The 18197-nt window shown below is 46.1% G+C and overlaps 1 protein-coding gene across 2 annotated transcripts in view; it reads right to left on the bottom strand.

Annotated features, from left to right (window-relative positions):
* Positions 1–4795: 4795 nt before the first annotated feature.
* Positions 4796–18197, bottom strand: part of LOC119951722 (BTB/POZ domain-containing protein KCTD16-like) — a 48606-nt gene continuing 35204 nt past the window's right edge. For both annotated transcript variants that reach the window (XM_038775016.1, XM_038775015.1), the window contains 2 exons: positions 7089–7361; positions 4796–6800 (listed from right to left, as the gene is read on the bottom strand). In XM_038775016.1, coding sequence (XP_038630944.1) covers positions 5626–6800; positions 7089–7361 — 1448 coding nt within the window. In that variant the 3' untranslated portion in view covers positions 4796–5625. The remainder of the gene's footprint in view (positions 6801–7088; positions 7362–18197) is intronic.

The following is an 18197-nucleotide window of genomic DNA, read 5'->3' as shown; positions in this document are numbered from 1 at the left end:
TCTGCAGCCCGTTCCTCTGCAGCCTGGTCCTCTGCTGGCCATTCTGCTGCTGCTGCCCTCTCCGCTGCTGCAGCTTCCGCCTCCTCTCGGAGCGGCTCACACTTACGCGGCTGCAGGGCATCTCGCAGAGCTGCGACCATCGCCATGGCGGCCAACATTGCTGTTTGAACAGCAAACACCATTATCTGCAGCGTATGGAAGGCCAGCATGTTAGCATGGCGCATGCTCCCGTGCCTGGCCAGGTTCCATGGGCTACACGGTGGCCTCAGTTGGCAATGTGGGACCCGCCCACACATGTCTGCCCCCACCCTCGCACCCTTCGTACCCATCGGTATCCGGCACCGTGGGAGCCCCTGGTCCTCGCGCCCGTCTCTGCTGCCAGCGGTACCATTGACTGGCACTGCTTTCACTGGGGGCTGCCGGTGGGTGGTGGCTGATTGGGCTTCCACCCTCACCGTCACAACATTGAACATTGCCTCGAAGAAGGCTGTCCAGAATCCGACAAGTCTGGGGCATGCCCAGAACATTTGGGTGTGGTTGGGGATTTCCGCCATAGTTTTCTTTACAAATTCCGTGTTGTCCCAGTTAGGAGCGTACACGTTCATCAGAACCACCGGTCCCCCGTCGAGGACACCGCTGATCATGACGTACTGTCCCCTTGGTCCGTCAGCATCTTTGTCGCAGTACTTATCTGTATGGCTCCCCTTCAGTACTCGACCCATAACACAAATGAGATGTCTGTCCCACCCGTTCCTTTCTTACCCGCAGTCAGTACTTCTCCCTCAGGTGTGTATCTTGGATGAAGACGATGTCAGCTTTCCTACTTTTCAGGTGGGAGAAGACTCTGGATCTTTTCACTGGGCCATTAAGTCTCCTGACGTTCCAGGTGACTATCCTGATGAGGGGGTTTTGTCTCCCCCCCTCCTGTGGGATCAATCATACTTACCTTGTGGGTGAGCCCCTGCACTCCGGGGTTTCCCTTTGTACAGGGATCCTCCAAAGTGGCTACTTGTGGTGCCATCTTGTTCCACGTTTCCGGGAGTGACCTGCTGAAGCCAGTCTAAAGCACCCCGCCCTGTTGTTTTGTTGCCCCTGTGAATTTGTTCCCCTCCTCTTGCTGCACCTCACCCCCATGCACCCCCCCTCTCCTGTACCTTGTCCTTCTGTCTACCCCTCTGCTCCTCCCCCCCCCCCACCTTGGTGTTTTGCACCCCCCTCCACCAGGCACTCTCTCCGTGGTGGGAGATGCACCGTGCCCCCCCCCCCCCCTCACTTATCCCTCCTGGCGCCAGCTTTCCCCTAGTGTGGTGGCCACCCCTCCTGGGGTTGGTATTACCCCCTCCTACGCCCGCTCTGTTCATATCCCCTCAACCTCCTCCTCACCTCTCCTGCGCTCTGCTGCACTCGCCTCTTCCTTTCTATGAACTCGTTCTCCTGTTCTTAATGAGGCGCTGGAGTCCCGCGCAAAATTGCCCATTGGTTCTTCTCTGTCTCCTCTGTGGCTTCTTCATCGCTGCCTCCCTTCCTGTCTGTCTGGACTGTTCTTTTGGACAAACCCGTCCGCTCCTACAGAGGCAGTGAATTAATGTCCCTTGCCCTGGTATGTTACCTAGAGCCTAGCTGGGTACAACATTCCGAATTTAGCATTGTTTTTGTACAGGGACGATTTTTCCTTATTAAAGCTCTTTGCTCTTTGCCAGGTCTACCCCGATGTCCTAGTAGACTCTGATTTTGTGTCCCTTCCCGCTGCAAGCCTGTCTGGCCCAGCAAAGGATCCTTTCCCAGCTCTGATATCTGTGCAACTTAGCAATGACAGCTCTCGGCTGCTCCCCAGCCTTAGGTTTCAGCCAGAGCGACCTATGAGCCTTATTGATCTCCAGCGACTTGGGGAAGCTGTCTCTCCCCACTAGATTATCTCGCATTTGGGTCACATAGTTGGTTGGGTCCCTGCTCTAGATTCCTGAAAGGCAGCATGTTTTGTGGAGATCAGATTTTTTGAGAAAGTGATGAAGTAGATTGATGATGGTAGGGAAGTGGATGTTGTCTACATGGACTTCGTAGGGCCTTTGACAAGGTCCCTCATGGCAGACTGATACAGAAGGTGAAGTTACACGGGATCAGAAGTGAGCTGGCAAGATGGATACAGAACTGGCTCGGTCATAGAAGACAGAGTGTAGCAATGGAAGGGTGTTTTTCTGAATGGAGGACCGTGACTGGAGGTGTTCCACAGGGACCTTTGCTGTTTGTAATATAAATGTTAATGATTTGGAGGAAAATGGAACTGGTATGATTAGTAAGTTTGCGAACGACACAACGGTGGAATTGCGGATAATGATGAAGATACAGCAGGATATAGATCGGTTGGAGACTTGGGCAGAGATGGCAGGTGGAGTTTAGTCCGGACAAATGTGAGGCAATGCATTTTGGAAGGTCTCATACAGGTGGGAAATGGCAGAACCCTTCAGAGTATTGACTGGCAGAGGGATCTGGGTGTATAGGCCCACAGGCCACAAAATGGCAACGCAGGTGGAGAAGGTAATCAAGAAGGCATGAGGCATGCTTGCCTTCATTGGCTGGGGCATTGAGTGTTTCTCACTGGAAAGACGGTGGTTGAGGGACAACCTGATAGAAGTCTACAAACATGAGGGGTATGGACAGATTGGATTGACAGAACCTTTTTACTAGGGTGGAAAAGTAAATTACTCGGGAACATAGGTTCAGGGTGCGAGCGGCAAAGTTTAAAGGAGATATGCATGGGAAGATTTTTACACAGAGGGTAGTGGGTGCCTGGTACTTGCTGCCGGCGGAAGTGGTGGCAGCTGGTAAGATAGTTTCATTTAAGGGGCGTCTTGACAAATACATGAATTGGATGGGAATAGAGAGCTAAGGATCCCGGAAGTGTGGAAGGTTTTGGGTTAGAGGGGCAGAATGGTTGGCACAGGTTTGGAGGGCCGAAGGGCCTGTTCTTGTGCAGTACTTTTATTTGTTCTTTGTTCTGGAAGGCTGCTGACTATTCTGATGTTCTGTTGACCGATTTTGTTGGTCCTCCACCTTCCCTTTCAGGCTCCCCTGGGTCTCCACCAAATACTTAATTTCAGCCTCCAAGGCAACGCTTTGGTCGCTCTGGTCCACCGAGGTATTCTTCAGCTCCTTTATTGTGCTCCTTTGGGCCTCCAGTCTCCTTCCCATACTGTCGAGGGCCACCTGCATGATGGCCAGTGCCTCCACCACTGCCACCTTGACTACCATCTTTATTTCGGCCTCAATATCATCTCTCATCCCCTTCAGTTCCCTGGTGAGGAACGTCTTCCATCCTTCACCTGAAGGGGGTCTGGGAGCTCAGTTTTCAGGTCGCCATCTTCCTCTCTCGGAAGTGGCCAGGGACACCTTGCCTCATGGGTCTGCTGATCTGCCTGCTTGCTGCTCCTGTCACTTGTCACAGTTTTTGATGTCTCTACGACCTCTTGAACTGCTGCTTCCTGGTATCCTTGCTGTATTTCTTGTTGTGAAGGGTGAGGCGATGTCTTAGTCCGGTTTTGTGGGCTAAATTCGGCTAAAAGTGCCTAATACTCTGTCTTTCGGAGGAGAGCTACCTGATGTGCGACTGCTCAGCACTTCCCCATCACCAGAAGTCCTGGACTAAGGGCAGGATTTGCCGATGGTGGCGGGAAGAGATGTCAGGACTGTTTCCAGCCCGAATCCTTACCATTCCAAAAATATATTAAAAGATTATTCTTATTTTTTCAAATAATGTTTAGAGCTTGTTGTTTTGTTTTCGGTTTATAAATCCTTGTTCCTTGATTATGCTGTGAGATATTAGTATTTAACACTTTAATAGGGTAAAATGAAATTATTCCCTCCATTATTTTAACATATATATTTGTGAAACAATTCTGTAACATTTAAATTGATGTTCTTGTGATGTTTGCAAACAGATCAAAACAGAACAAACATAAACATTGAAGGGAATAAAAAAGAAAAGCTAGATTTTAAAATGATTTGTGTATAACTGGTGGCCATTTGGATTCACACTGACTACAATATTTGTACAGTTGCCATCTTTGTTAAAGTAGTGAACAGTCTAACAAGAGTTTAGAAAAAGAGAATATTAGTATCTGGTAGCAGGGGAAATGAAGAAAACATATTTTAAGGCAATGGCCATTGTTGTTGCAGGAGGTACATACACATTCTTGACTTTTTCGTCATAATTATGCCCAATGGATAATTCTCCATTAGCTGTATTCCAAATGCTGTTGGATGATTCCTGGCTGGGAGCTTTAAAGTACTAAGGAATGACTTTTGAAGAAACAAGTGGCGTCTTTTTATCTTTAACAACTCCCTGTAATCTTGTGATCCAAATATCATACTTTTGTTATTGGCTAGTTCCACTCAAAGGTGAATTAGGTTGGCTGCCAAATTCAAACAAGATGTGGAGATGCCGGCGTTGGACTGGGATGAGCACAGTAAGAAGCCTTACAACACCAGGTTAAAGTGCAACAGGTTTGTTTCGAATCACTAGCTTTTCGAGCACTGCTCCTTCCGCAGGTAAAGACTCCTTCCTTCACCTGAGGAAGGAGCAGTGCTCCGAAAGCTAGCGATTTGAAACAAACCTCTTGAAATTCAAACAAGACAATTATATCATGTGTTGGTTTCAGTAAACGAGCAAAACTATTTACGTATCTTTGAATACATCAAAGAATTGGAATATTCAACCTACTGGTAGTGCCTATTAAATGCTTAATTTCTTCCAGTTAAGGGAAAGTTACTTTCAAATGATGAAATTAAAAACTTATAATCAAGCTTTAATACTTTATTTTTAATAAATTACAAGGTAATGTCAGAAAATAGCACTAACAGTAACCTTTGCCGTACCAAAGGAGTTTGTTTAAAATTAAATTTCTGTCCTGGTAAACCTATTCACAAGAAATTAAACTAGGATTTTTTGAGCTCCACTATATTTGTTATTCATCAATTTTAAACAGAAAATAACATGAATATAATCGATACAGTTAATAAAGCTGTGTCTACAACCTTATGAATTTATAAGTTTCCACCTTGTATTTGGACTTGTGACAGACTTGATTAATATGTTTCATTTTGGAGTCATAGAAGGCCAATATTACAAAATCGCACACTCAGGAATTTTATAAAATTATCCAATAATTGAGTATACATGTTGCATGATGTTTTTTTTTGGAGTCTAGCTCCATATCATTATCATATGAGCTTATGTCCTAAGGACAGAAAGCTTGAGCACAGTGATAATGCCAAATTCACACTATTTGATGATTGTCAGATAGACTTGACAACCACAGCAAATGGAAGGGTGATGAAATTGAAGCTAACGCACTTAATGCGTTGCAATTGTCATGTACTTGAATATTATATAAAGTGTAGTGGACATAAGAGGGTAGGTGAGAAAACCATAATAGATACTAATGCAAGATCTTCTGATCTACTTACTTTTATACAGGTAATGTCCAACTATTCTGATAGATGGTCATATTTGACACTAGTTATGTTTGTATTACCAACTTTTCATTTGTCAACTCTGTCAGAAGAAAGTTGGCAAGTCAATTAACGTATTACAAATTCTCCGATATATCCATCTTATTTCTTATCAGGTTACACATCATATTTCTTTAACAACTCATTTTGCCAGTGCCTCTGTTTCTTTAAGAATGTAGAGGGTATTTTAAGTTTTTTCAAATCGTCGATGCATTTCTGTAGCTCTGCCTCCAATGTCTGTTTCTCTTCATTATTTTTATTTTGATCTAGTTCTGTGGTTTCATTGAAGCTGCTTTGATTTTTGTTTGCTCCTTTGTTGATGTTCTGTGTTTGCAGCATTTTGTCTTCGCCCTCTTGCATTATTTGCACATCATCAAGTGCTACAGTGGTTGCTCGCTGTGGAGGCTCCTGGAAACCTTTGTTTATGGTTTCTGGCCCAGTATTTATCTCATCCTCTTGCATTCTTTGCACATCGTCGACTTCTGGAGCGGTTGCTCGTTGTAGGGGCTCCTGGTGACCTTTGTTTGTGGTTTCTGGCCCAGTGTTTAGTTCATCCTTTTGCATTCTTTGCCCATCTTCAAGTTCTAGAGAGCTTGATCGCTGTGGAGGCTCCTGAGGACATTTGTGGATGGTTTCTGGCCCAGTGTTTGCCTCATCCTCCTGCATTCTTTGCACATCATTGACTTCTAGAGTGGTTGCTCGCTGTAGGGGCCCCTGGTGATTTTTGTTCATGGTTTCTGGCCCAGTCTTTACCTCATCCTTTTGTATTTTTTGCACATCATCAACTTCTACAGAGGTTGTTCGCTGTGGAAACTCCTGAAGACATTTGTGCATGGCTTCTGGCCCAATGTTTACCTCATCCTCTTGAATTTTGTGCACATCATCGACTTCCAGAGCAATTGCTCGCTTTAGGGGTGCCTGCAGACCTTTGTTCATGACTTCTGACCCAGTATTTACCTCATCCTTTTGTATTCTTTGTACATCATCAAGTTCTAGAGAGGTTGCCCTCTGTGGAGGCTCCTGAAGACATTTGTGAATGACTACTGGCCCAGTGTTTATATCATCCTCTTGCATTCTTTGCACATCATCAACCTCTAGAGCAGTTACTTGCTGTTGGGACTCCTGAAGACTTTTGTTCATGGTTTCTAACCCAGAGTTAGCCTCAGAACAACTCTCTGAACTCGATGTGATAATGTTATTGCAGTTTGTGGTATCCTCTGTAACCTTATTAGTTTCAATGACTATGCTCTGCTCTTCTGTCACTCTAGTCAAATCAGGTGGTGTATCTTCAGCTGCAATAAAGCACAAAATATTTACAGCTTTATAGAGATCAACAGGTCACTCTGTTCAAATAATCCTTTACTTTAGAGTGCAAATCTTCTCTGAAATAATTTCTAAATTTCAATTAAGTGCCACCTTTTCTGCATTATTTTATCAAATTATTTGAAGAATTTGTGAAGAATAACTTTCAACTGGAAATACATAAATATTTGTTCAAAAGTAACATTGTTCAGAAAATGCACAACGAACTATACATGCTTGGCAATTCCAGATTTTACCTCAATTGTGCACTTCCTCACCTTCTTCAGATTGATGACAATGCACCATGAACACTTTGTCTTCATCCCTCGGTGCTTGGTGCATGTTATCTAGTTCCTGTGTGTCTGATTGTTGTGAGGATTCATGGGAACTTTCATTCAGAACTTTTGACCTAGTGTTTGCCTCAAAACAGCTGTCCATACTGGGTGTGGAAATGTCATTACAGCTCAATGTGTCCTCTGTATCCTTGTTAGTTTCGATCACTTCATTCTGTTCTTCTATAACTATAGTCAGATCAGGTGATGTTTCCTCAACTATAGTAAAACACAAACATAGATACTGTATTATAAGGGAGAATAATAGATCTTATTGTTAAAGATGAATTCTTCTTTGTCCATTATTTAAAATATATTTTAATCAGAGTATTATATTTTTTACAGATGACACAACAAACTTTTAAAACATGAACTGGTACAGAACAGAACAATTTTTTCTGCAAACATGAGACCAGAGAAAGGCAGGATAATCTCAGAACAATGATCCTGAAGAATTAGTGCATCTAATTACGCAACGGATCGATCAGAGGGAAAGAGGATGAAGCCATACAAACATGGTAGGGTGGCATAACAAGATGTGCACACCTTTACGTAAATCAAAACGTGTAACATGGCTCTTGGAAAACTGAGTGAAGCCTATAAATTTGAGATATGAATGTATCTAACTTAGAACAGAGTACAGGAGTCAGGAATTCCATAGGAATATAGTCCATAACTACTTTGTGACAATTTTGAATCGAAGGATACTTATCACTAATCCAGGAGTAGAGGATATTTGTCCGTGCTGCAAAAGTTAAGATGTTATACAGCCTTTCTCCTCAGCAGCAATAATTTTCCTATCTAGAAGACCCAGAATTAGGAACAAAGGATCATATTCCAAGGCTGTGCCAAATATCCTCTCAAGCTCCTTTACTGTGCCAGACAAATAGGATTGAATTTTGACACATGTCCATATGCAATGTATATAATCACCCTTGACTACCTGGCACTTTAGGCATATCGGGGGAAAAGCAGGATTAAACCTGTGCCTCAAACCCAATGTGCAAACTGTGTAGTATTTTGAACAATCTTTTTCATTCTGTTACATACCAAACTTTAATTGGCATAATCCCAGATACAACTTCATGTCTCCTCATCAATTTTGATTTTCAAGTCTCTCTTCCAAGACTGTAAGGTACCCAATATACTCACACAGGATCCAAAACACAACGTAGCATAAAACTTGCTAACGGTTTATACTCTGTTGCTCGTTATGCTTTCCCTTAATTTGCTCTGTTTTAATTACCTTTGCTCGAGAGTCGCCAGGTATCTTTCTGATACCACCACAAGGTTCAAAACCGAATACTGATCAATGACTCGATACACCAGTTAGTAAGTTTGAAATAAATGCACATTTATTTACACACACAGTCAATTATTACTCATGCACAAACTCTACTCGCTAAACTACAACTACTGCTAAAAGCCGATACTTAGCTTCGGGGGGCCCACTCAGTCAGAGGAACAATGGCCGTTGTCCAGTTCTGACACTGCTGGCTTCGAACTGGTATAGAACAGTAGCTAGGAGCGCCTATCTCATAACGTGCATTGACCTTAGACTTACTTGGCTGGTGCTTGGTGGGCCTCCCGTCGCTGAGAGCCAAAGGCCAAGGTGAAGGTGACAAAGAAGAATAAGAGAGCGAACTGACCTTGGGGACTCTGCTTTATAGTCCACATGGCTTCGCGCCCTTCTGGGCGGACCCTGGACTTGGTCCCAATTAATTGGATTATGTCCCAATTGTTTGTATCGATTCTCTCCAATAAAGGGGTGATTCCCCGATCGCTGGGCGGGCACCAGGTAACCGTTGGCCTGCCTTTGTTTTAGTCTCCACTGGCGCCGGGGAGTCTGTCCTGGTACCGATTGTTTCAATGTTTCTTTTTGTCCCCGAAGATAGCTCTATACTATGCTAATGGCTTGTAGTTTCAGTTCTGTCTGGTCTCTGTAAGTTCCAATCCACAGGAAACCTTGTACCTGCTTGTTTTTCTAGTGCCATTTCTCCCTGCACTCTTTGCGAGTATCCATTTTGGAATCGGGACGTGGCCACCCCAGGTGGCTACAGCTCCTCAGAAGTCAGGATTTTTTTTCCACTGGGGAAATAGAAGTATCAAGATGCAAAGTTGTCTCATTAAGGATGATGGGGGTCCACCTAGATGTAGCGTTGGGGCCCGTAAGACCAGAAAGGTAGACACCAATTAGGTTAGCATGGGGGCAGCACATAAGACAGTTAAAGAAGCTGGGGACTAATCTGTATATATATATGTTCAGAATAAACACATATTAACTACGTTACAACTTGCCTCGGTGCTCTGTCAGAGGGTGTGAGGGATGGGTTGGTCTGGGCTGGCTGCAGAGGGGGCACTAGGGGTGCGGGGGATGGTGCTGGGAAGAGGGTCCGGGCTTGTCATGGGCCATGAACCCCAATACAGCCAGTGCTCAGCGCTCCAGTGCCCCTCCTAGCGCTATATTGGAGGTCCCTTCCAGAGCAGTCCAGGCACCTGTATGGGATCTTCAGGATGCTGAAGCACCGCTTGATCTTGTGCCTGGTCACGGCATGATCATTATAGTGGGTCTCCGCATCGGTCTGTGGCCGCTGGATAGGCGTCATCAGCCACGACCGCAATGGATAACCCCTGTTGCCCAGGTGCCAACCGCCAGCTAGGGAGAAGCTGGTTTGTAGAAGCCTGTTTGCTCCTCTTCTGGGAAGTTTAATACACATCAAAGAAAATACTTGAATATCAAAGGGGCTTTCATTCTTGTGCTAGCTCTTCAACAATTTGAAGTGGATGTGACCAATTGTTCAGGGAAGATATCAGCCTATACTGACCACGTTATATTTTTAGAAAAGTTTAGAACAAATAACCTCAGGTCATTTATTTGGAGTTTAACGCTACAACCATTTACCTCAAAAATTGTGTTTGTTGCACGGAAAAGCATTGAAATTTATGATGTTCGGTTCAGAGATTGAAAAGGGATAGAAGAGGAGGAAAACAGAGATAATTCTATGATGTTATAATTCCTTAAAACATGACACGTTTGGTTGGTTTTGTTACAGGTTAAACCTTAGGGAGTTGCCTCTGCAAAATGTGTAATTGTAAATGTGACAATCCAATTCAAGGTGCTGCACCGGGCCCACATGTCCGGGACTAGGATGAGTAGGTTCTTTGGGGGTGAGGACAGGTGCACCAGGTGTTCGGGGAGTCCAGCGAATCATGCCCATATGTTCTGGGTATGCCCAGCACTGGAAGAATTCTGGAAGGGGGTGGCGGGGACGGTGTCGAGGGTGGTTGGATCCAGGGTCAAACCAGGGTGGGGACTCGTGATTTTTGTAGTTGCGGTGGAGCCGGGAGTGCAGGAGGTGAAAGAGGCCGGTGTCCTGGCCTTTGCGTCTCTAGTAGCCCGGCGGAGGATCTTGATGCAGTGGAAAGATGCGAGGCCCCCAAGTGTGGAGACCTGGATCAGTGACATGGCGGGATTTATAAAATTGGAGAGGGTCAAATTTGCCCTGAGAGGATCAATACAAGGGTTCTATAAACGGTGGCAGCCTTTTCTGGACTTCCTGGCTCAAAGATAGGTATCTTGGTCAATAGCAGCAGCAACCCGGGGGTGTTCCTTATTATTGTTTCTATTTTTTCTATGGTTATGTAACTTAACATTGTGTTAATTTAAGTTGGTGTTAATATGTTTTGTTGTTCATTGAGGAATGGCGAATGTTTAAGATTGCTATCATTATTGTTATTGTTGGTATTTTATTACGGTTCGTTGTTGTTATATAAATACAAAATTTTTCAATAAAAATTATTTTAAAAAAAAGATAATTATTAAAGTTTCGATAATATTAAAAGGTGCATATTGAACTTCAGTGAGGCTTTTTTCTTCCAATGGGTGGGGGTGGGAGGTGAATGATGATCCATGCGCTGGAAAAAGACAATTTATTTTGCGATATTGCTTTGAGACCAAAGCGGGTTTGGGAGGCCCCTGGCACTGACCATCACAACCCCTTACTGTCTCGGTGCATTGTCCACACATGCAACTGCTATAGACTCCCCCGACCCATCAGGCGTTCAGTTCAGTTCTTTGTCTCGCAGGAGAAGTTAGCCCATACTAAGAGGGAAAGGACGAAGATGGGGGAGGTGGGTTGCCAGAGATCTGAGTCCTCACCCTCTATGAGGAAAGGACGCTGGAGATCATAGGGTTGTCCGAGGAGAAAACAGTAACCAACAACAAGTTGGCTTGCGCAAGAGAAGTGACGATCCATTGTCCCTTCATCCAGATGGTCTGTCTCAAGTGAGTTGTTGATGTCCCGCAAGAGTACCTTCCATTTGACTGACTATTAACTGACCAATGTCCATTGTCTTGCAGGATCGCCATCTGATGATGCTGGGCGACCCGGAGTCATTTCCACCCACCCCTGCCACCCAAGAAAACACCTTGAATGAGAGTTCTGAAGAGAACACCAGTGATTAGTCACAGTTATCACCCGCACCTTCGACCAGCGCAGAAACACACATCTCGCTGGGCAACAGTAGTGGACAGACTTTGGGGTCACTATCTGGTGAGCACCACACAGCTGCTGACACACATCAGGTGGAGGCAGGAATATCCAAGGGAGACAGCAGTCAGAGGTATCTGGATCCCAGGACTCAGCTGGGTCCCAGCCAGATGTGGAGCCTTGGGACAAGGTTCTCCCAGAGCTGTTACAGATGATAGCTCACAGCCGTGACATTCAGCAGGGGGTGTCAGCAACATTCCAGTGACTACAAAGGCGATTAGAGGAGTCCCAAAGCCTTCAGGCACAGGAGATGGTGCCGGGATTGGCACCCAGACCAACACTGCTAGGTTGGCAACCGCAGTGGAAAACCTGCAGCACAACATCAGTGCCTTGAATGGTGATGTGCAAGTTGGTGCTCAGCTCAGTCTGTGATTACCATGACTGAGGGCTTCAACATCGTGTTCCAGTCATTGAGGAATATGTCTCAGACACAGGTGGAATTGTCAAGACACTGCAGATTGTGGTCCAGTCACTAAGGACCATCGTGTTGACACCATGGTGTAGGCAAAGGCAGCCTCCAGGACTGGCAGTGCCAGATGACTCAGAGGCTTCGGAGCTCACTCCATCCTATGGAGTCCCAAGAGCCCTTTGGGCACCCTCATGAGGAGGAAATGCTGGAGCCCATCCCGGGGACTCCACCAAGGAGACTAAGGCGGTTTCTTGGTATTCTTAATCTTCCCCCACCTGACACTGACCCATCTTAAGGGCAGTCGGCAGAACAGGCGAGCATAGAACATAGAACAGTACAGCACAATACAGGCCCTTCAGCCCATGATGTTGTGCCAACCATTTATCTTAATCTAAGATCAACCTAAACTACACCCTTCAATTTACTGCTGTCTATGTGCCTGTCCAAGAGTTGCTTAACTGTCCCTAATGACTCTGACTTCACCACCTCCGCTGGCAGTGCATTCTACGTACCCACCACTCTGTGTAAAGAACCTACCTCTGACATCTTCCTTATACCTTCCTCCAATCATCTTAAAATTATGTTCCCTTGTGACAGCCACTTCCGCCCTGGGGAAAGGTCTCTGGCTATCCACTCTATCCATTCCTCTCATCACCTTGTACACTTCTATCAAGTCACTTCTATTCCTTCTTCACTCCAGTGAGAAAAGCCCTAGCTGTCTCAACCTTTCTTCATAAGATATGCCCTCCAGTCCAGGCAGCATCCTGATAAATCTTCTCTGCACCCTCTCCAAAGCATCCACACCCTCCCTATAATGAGCCGACCAGGACTGGACACAATATTCCACATGTGGTCTAACCAGGGTTTTATAAAGCTGCAGCAAAACATCACGGTCTTAAACTCAATCCCCCTGTTAATGAAAGCCATCTTAACCATATGCCTTCTTAACAACCCTATCAACCTAGGTGGCAACGTTGAGGGATCTATATAGGTGGACCCCAAGATCCTTCTGTTCCTCTACATTTCCAAAATCCTGCCTTTAACCCTGTATTCAGCATTCAAATTCGACCTTCCAAAATGAATCACTTCACATTTATTTAGGTTGAACTCCATCTGCCACTTCTCAACCCAGCTCTGCATCCTGTCACTGTCCTATTGTAATCTGCAACAGCCCTCAACACAATCTACAACTCCACCAACCTTCATGTTATCGGCAACTTACTAAGCCACCCTTCCACTTCCTCATCTAAGTCATTTATAAAAACCACAAAGAGCAGAGGTCCCAGAACAGATCCCAGTGGGACAGCACTGGTCACTGACCTCCAGGCGGAAAACTTTCCATCCACTACCACTCGCTGTCTTCTTTCGGCCAGCCAATTCTGTATCCAGACAGTGGTGGTGCCTGTGTCACTGGTAAGTGGGCCGGGGCACTGCGGCTCCCGGCCCTCAAGAGGATGTCCACCATGGGCATCAAAGTCCATCGAGCGGAGAAAGCTGCAGGCCACCAGCACCTCTGACGTGCTTCCTGGGGACACAACGAGATGTAATAGTAGACCATTGAGGATCAAGACGAGTGAGGAGCACTGAGTGGGCACTGGTGAGGTCACTTACCGTAGCTAGGGGGAATTGATATCTGTTGCATTAAAATGTTCTCCATTAAAACATTTCACACCTGATCCATGTGAAGACTCTGATACATTAGTCTTTACAGCAGGCCTGCCCACACCCCCACCCCAGGTTCCCCTCGCTAACCCCCCCACACCCCCTTGGGGTGGTCCAAGATCAAAAACTCCGAAGCAGATTCTGTCATAATGATGGGTGTGAGCACGCTGTCAGCAGACAGACAGGAGTCAGAATTTATCAGATCTTGAGGAGCAGCAGAGCTTTCCTCACAGCATGTGATCAGCACACACTTGTCTTGTATAGGGACCCGCTGGCAGTGTCAACACAGGCCCATCACACTGGAGTGATGTTACATAGGCACTTGGAGGGGACAGGGTGGTCAGGAAGGTGGGGGTGTGATGGGGATTCGGGGGGGGGGGGGTTGTTGACCTGATGGTCAACCTCATCTCACTGGAATCTGGAGAAGATGAGGGCCTCCTCGATCCTCCTTGCATGTCGGACCCTTGCCGCCGCCAGCCCTCCATTCTCTGGCTCCTCCTCCAGCTGCTCTTGGTCTTCCTCCTTAGACAAGGCCACATGTTTCTCCTCCTCCTCATTTAGCATGTTGTCCCGCTGCTGTGCCAGATTGTGAAGGGAACAGCAGACCACCACAAAGCGGGGACCTTCTGTGAGTTGTAGTGTAGAGCCCCACCAGAGCAGTGTGGTAGTCGGTATTAGGGGTATTACGGTACCCAGGTTAATGCTGTAAGACCATTGGTGTGGGAGGTACCTGAGACAGCAATATCATTGGTGAAGCCTGCCTGCTGGTTCCGCCCAGTAAGGCGGAGTATAAGAGCCTGTGTCTCCCTAGCAGCTGCATTCTGTTCCTGCGCTGCTGGGGGAAACATCTAGTCCAATAAAGCCTTCAATTGTCATCCAATCTCGCTTCTGGAGTCATTGATCGAGCATCAAGCGGTCCAGGCAGCGGAACCACATTCTGAGCAGTCTGATGCACTGTTCATTAACAGCATGGGTGGCAGTGTGGGCCTCACTATAACGGATCTCAAGCCTCTGCAACAGCGTCATCAGCCATGACCTCAGCAGATATCCCTTGTACCCATGACCAACCCATTATTCTGGGTGGTTCTCAAAGACACTGGGGTTCTCCGAGTGCCCCAGGATGTAGTTGTCACCCCCAGGGTAGCGGACACACACATGATCCTTAGACGGTGGTCGCACACGATCCGAACATTCAGGGAGTAGAAGCCTTTCCTGTAAATATAGGGAACTCCCTGATGCCCCAATGCCGGCAGGCTGACATGTGTGTCATCAATGATCCCTGGACTTGCGCCATCTGGGACATGATGGCGAATCCTACAGCCTGAGCACCTTGGTGGGCCTGATCCAGGTCGTAAGTGATACAGTCCGATGCCCAGGCTTACAGAGCATACGTTATCTCCCGGATGCACCTGTGGGCAGATGACTGCGAAAAGCCACAGAGGTCCCAACTCAAGCCCTGTAATGAACTGGTGGTGTAGAAATTTAGTGGTGCAGTGACCTTCACGGCCACCGGGAGCGGGTGTCCTCCTCCTCCACAACGTGCCATGTCCACGAAAACATGGCACAGGTGCCGCACTATCTCTGTTGAGAAGCAGTCTTCTTCAGTATAAGCTGTCAGCTCATTGAAGGACCAACAAATCCTCAACACCCTGGCATGCTGCTGGCCTCCCCTTCTAACCCCTTTCTCAACCTAATGGGCAGCCACTTCTTAATAATAATAATCTTTATTATTGTCACAAGTAGGCTTACATTAACACTGCAATGAAGTTACTGTGAAAATCTCCTAGTCGTCACACTCCGGCGCCTGTCCGGGTACACTGAGGGAGAATTTAGAATGTCCAATTCACTTAAGAAGCATGTCTTTCAGGACTCATGGGAGGAAACAGGAGCACCCGCAGGAAACCCATGGCGACATGGGGATAAAGTGCAGACTCCGCACAGACAGTGACACAAGCCAGTAATCGAACCTGGGACCCTGGCACTGTGAAGCAACAGTTCTTGAGGGTGTACGGCAGCCCCCTGCACATGTGGTGCTGCCTCCAGCCTGCGTTGATCTTGCATCTTCTTCGGTGTCTGCCCACCTCAGCTGCAACAAGCACAGAGGGGGCAGCCCCCACGAGATCAACAACAGCAAACATTCTTGCATTTGGCAAGAATTGGCAAAGGAGAGAGACCACCAATCAGTTAGGTCTTTCATCCCCCCACCCCCACCCTTACCATGACTGTCCAGCCATCTCTCAAAGTGCCATCCAGTGAGGCTATTGTGCTGGCTTCGTATTTCACACTCACTCCCAGCCAGATCAGGAACCCCTAGACCCCAGTCCTCTGCCAGCAATATAAGGGGGTTGTGCTCAACTGTCATCCGTTCAGCCAAGCACTTATCCTTTGGCTGCGAGAGGGTCCTCAGTGGTGAAGTGCTACTCTTTACTGTTTGATTGTTGGCAGCTGCCTCTGTGGTGCTGATGCTCCAAGAGTACAGGCAAAGTGTTCAGGCATCAAAGGTTGCTGAACATACAGTCCACTAATCATCCTCTCAGACGGTGCTTCATCCTGTCCTTCGTGGAGGCACTTGAGAGTTCAGCAAGATGGAGTGCTCTCACAACGAACAAGGCTAATCCCTCCTTTGAAATCACCATCAGCTGTGAAGCTAGAGGCTGCTCAGAGTCAAAAGGGATGAGTTTGAATTTCATGAGGGGAACTGCAACAGAGGCTCTGTCCTGGAAGTGTTTGGTGGGACAAGCTGCAGCTGTGGTTTCCCTGTTAAAGGTCTCCACAATATTTAAAGATGGCTCGAAGGCCTCACAGTCACAAAAGCCTTCACCCCCGACCCAGAAGCAATCCCAGAACTGCACTCCTCCAGCCCCCCCACCCCACGAACATCCCCAACCCCTCTGAAGGACTCCTCACCCTACTCAAGAGCTGGGGCAACAGATCCGGAGCTCTTGAGCTGCTTGCCAGTAAATGGAGAGGGACATTCACTTCCTCACTTCCCCTCGGTATCTATTGAGCCAAGTTCCTGATTTTGTCGAGGAATACTAAACAACAGCCCCATCACTTCCCGCTGAGGAATCAGGTGACCCCTGGGAGATTGCTGCATTTGACTTCAATCTCATTAATGAGATTGAAATGAATGCAAATTAGGTTAATTAAGCTTCTCACCATTTTTGGGTGAGATACAGATCTCACCATCGGGAGCAGATGCTGGCGCATCCAGATTGGCACGAGGCGCAATGCAGTGGGAAAATCTTGTCCTGTGTGTCTTTAACATCTGTAATCAATGTGTTTTGTATGTGATGTGTATATTTCTTACCATCAGAGTGATTGTTCCAATTCATATAATCCTGTCAGCAAGCTGTTTTATGAATTTAAAAGAAAAAGATTATTTATTATCCCATACTTGTCCTGGCGTTTGAAAAACAATGATGTCTTGCTCACTCAACTCCCACACATCGGGCTGGATGTTACGAATGGAAATGATGATGATGGAGGGTAGGGCGGATGTGCATCTGGATGGTGGTGTACTGCTTGCCCTCCCCCGCACCAACGTAAAAGTCGGTCAGAAACTGTACAAAAAGCTCCGCCATGCAGCAATTAAACGCTGTGGGCAGCAACAAGGACATTCAACTGGAGACTTGACATCCACTTTCAGAGTCCCACTTTCTAATTTTAATTGTCCAAGTTGTGTCAGTTGGCCTGTAATTGGCATAATAATTTGGAACATTAACACAAACTGTGAAATTTGATATAGTCGGCAGTAAAAGTCCAAGGCAGTTAACGTTCCTGCCCACATATGATCTCATAAGAGGTAAAATTACAGCAATCATCAGTCTTATGCGTTTCTGGTGTACCAATATCATGGGCTGCCTATTTCCCTTTCAAGTGTGATTATTCTTCCTGAGCACTTAATCTGCAATTACCACGAGATTCTGGAACTGAGCCAAACTGTGGGTTGCAGAAGGACTCACTGCAAAGCTTGTATTGCCGAAATGTATTTGTCATTAATATTAAGTAAAGATAAAGTTGGTAATAGAGAATAAAATGCTGGCATCAATTTGACAGTTAATCATTTTTAACCAATAGATTGTATAGCAATGCTTTAGACCTTCCCGTACAAGCCTCCCTGAACAGGCGCCGGAATGTGGTGACTAGGGGCTTTTCACAATAACTTAATTTGAAGTCTACTTGTGACAATAAGCGATTTTCATTTCATTTCACCTATATGAAGTTTAAAATCAGAAGCAGTAGTGCTAGCAATTTATTAATGCACAGTGCCAGTTGATTCCAAAGACAGTAAAAACAGTCATTGTCATGGCAAAAGAAACATAGAAAGAAATCAGAGACCCATTGCATGCTTAACCCCTAGAAAGCAGAGAATAAAACAAAATTGAAAGACAGGACAAAATAATTAATCTTAAAGGGTGAATTTTCTCTGTG

The sequence above is a fragment of the Scyliorhinus canicula genome, chromosome 17 (genome assembly GCF_902713615.1).
Source record: "Scyliorhinus canicula chromosome 17, sScyCan1.1, whole genome shotgun sequence".
Taxonomy (NCBI): Eukaryota; Metazoa; Chordata; class Chondrichthyes; order Carcharhiniformes; family Scyliorhinidae; genus Scyliorhinus; species Scyliorhinus canicula.
This window is presented reverse-complemented; position numbering and strand designations above follow the sequence as displayed.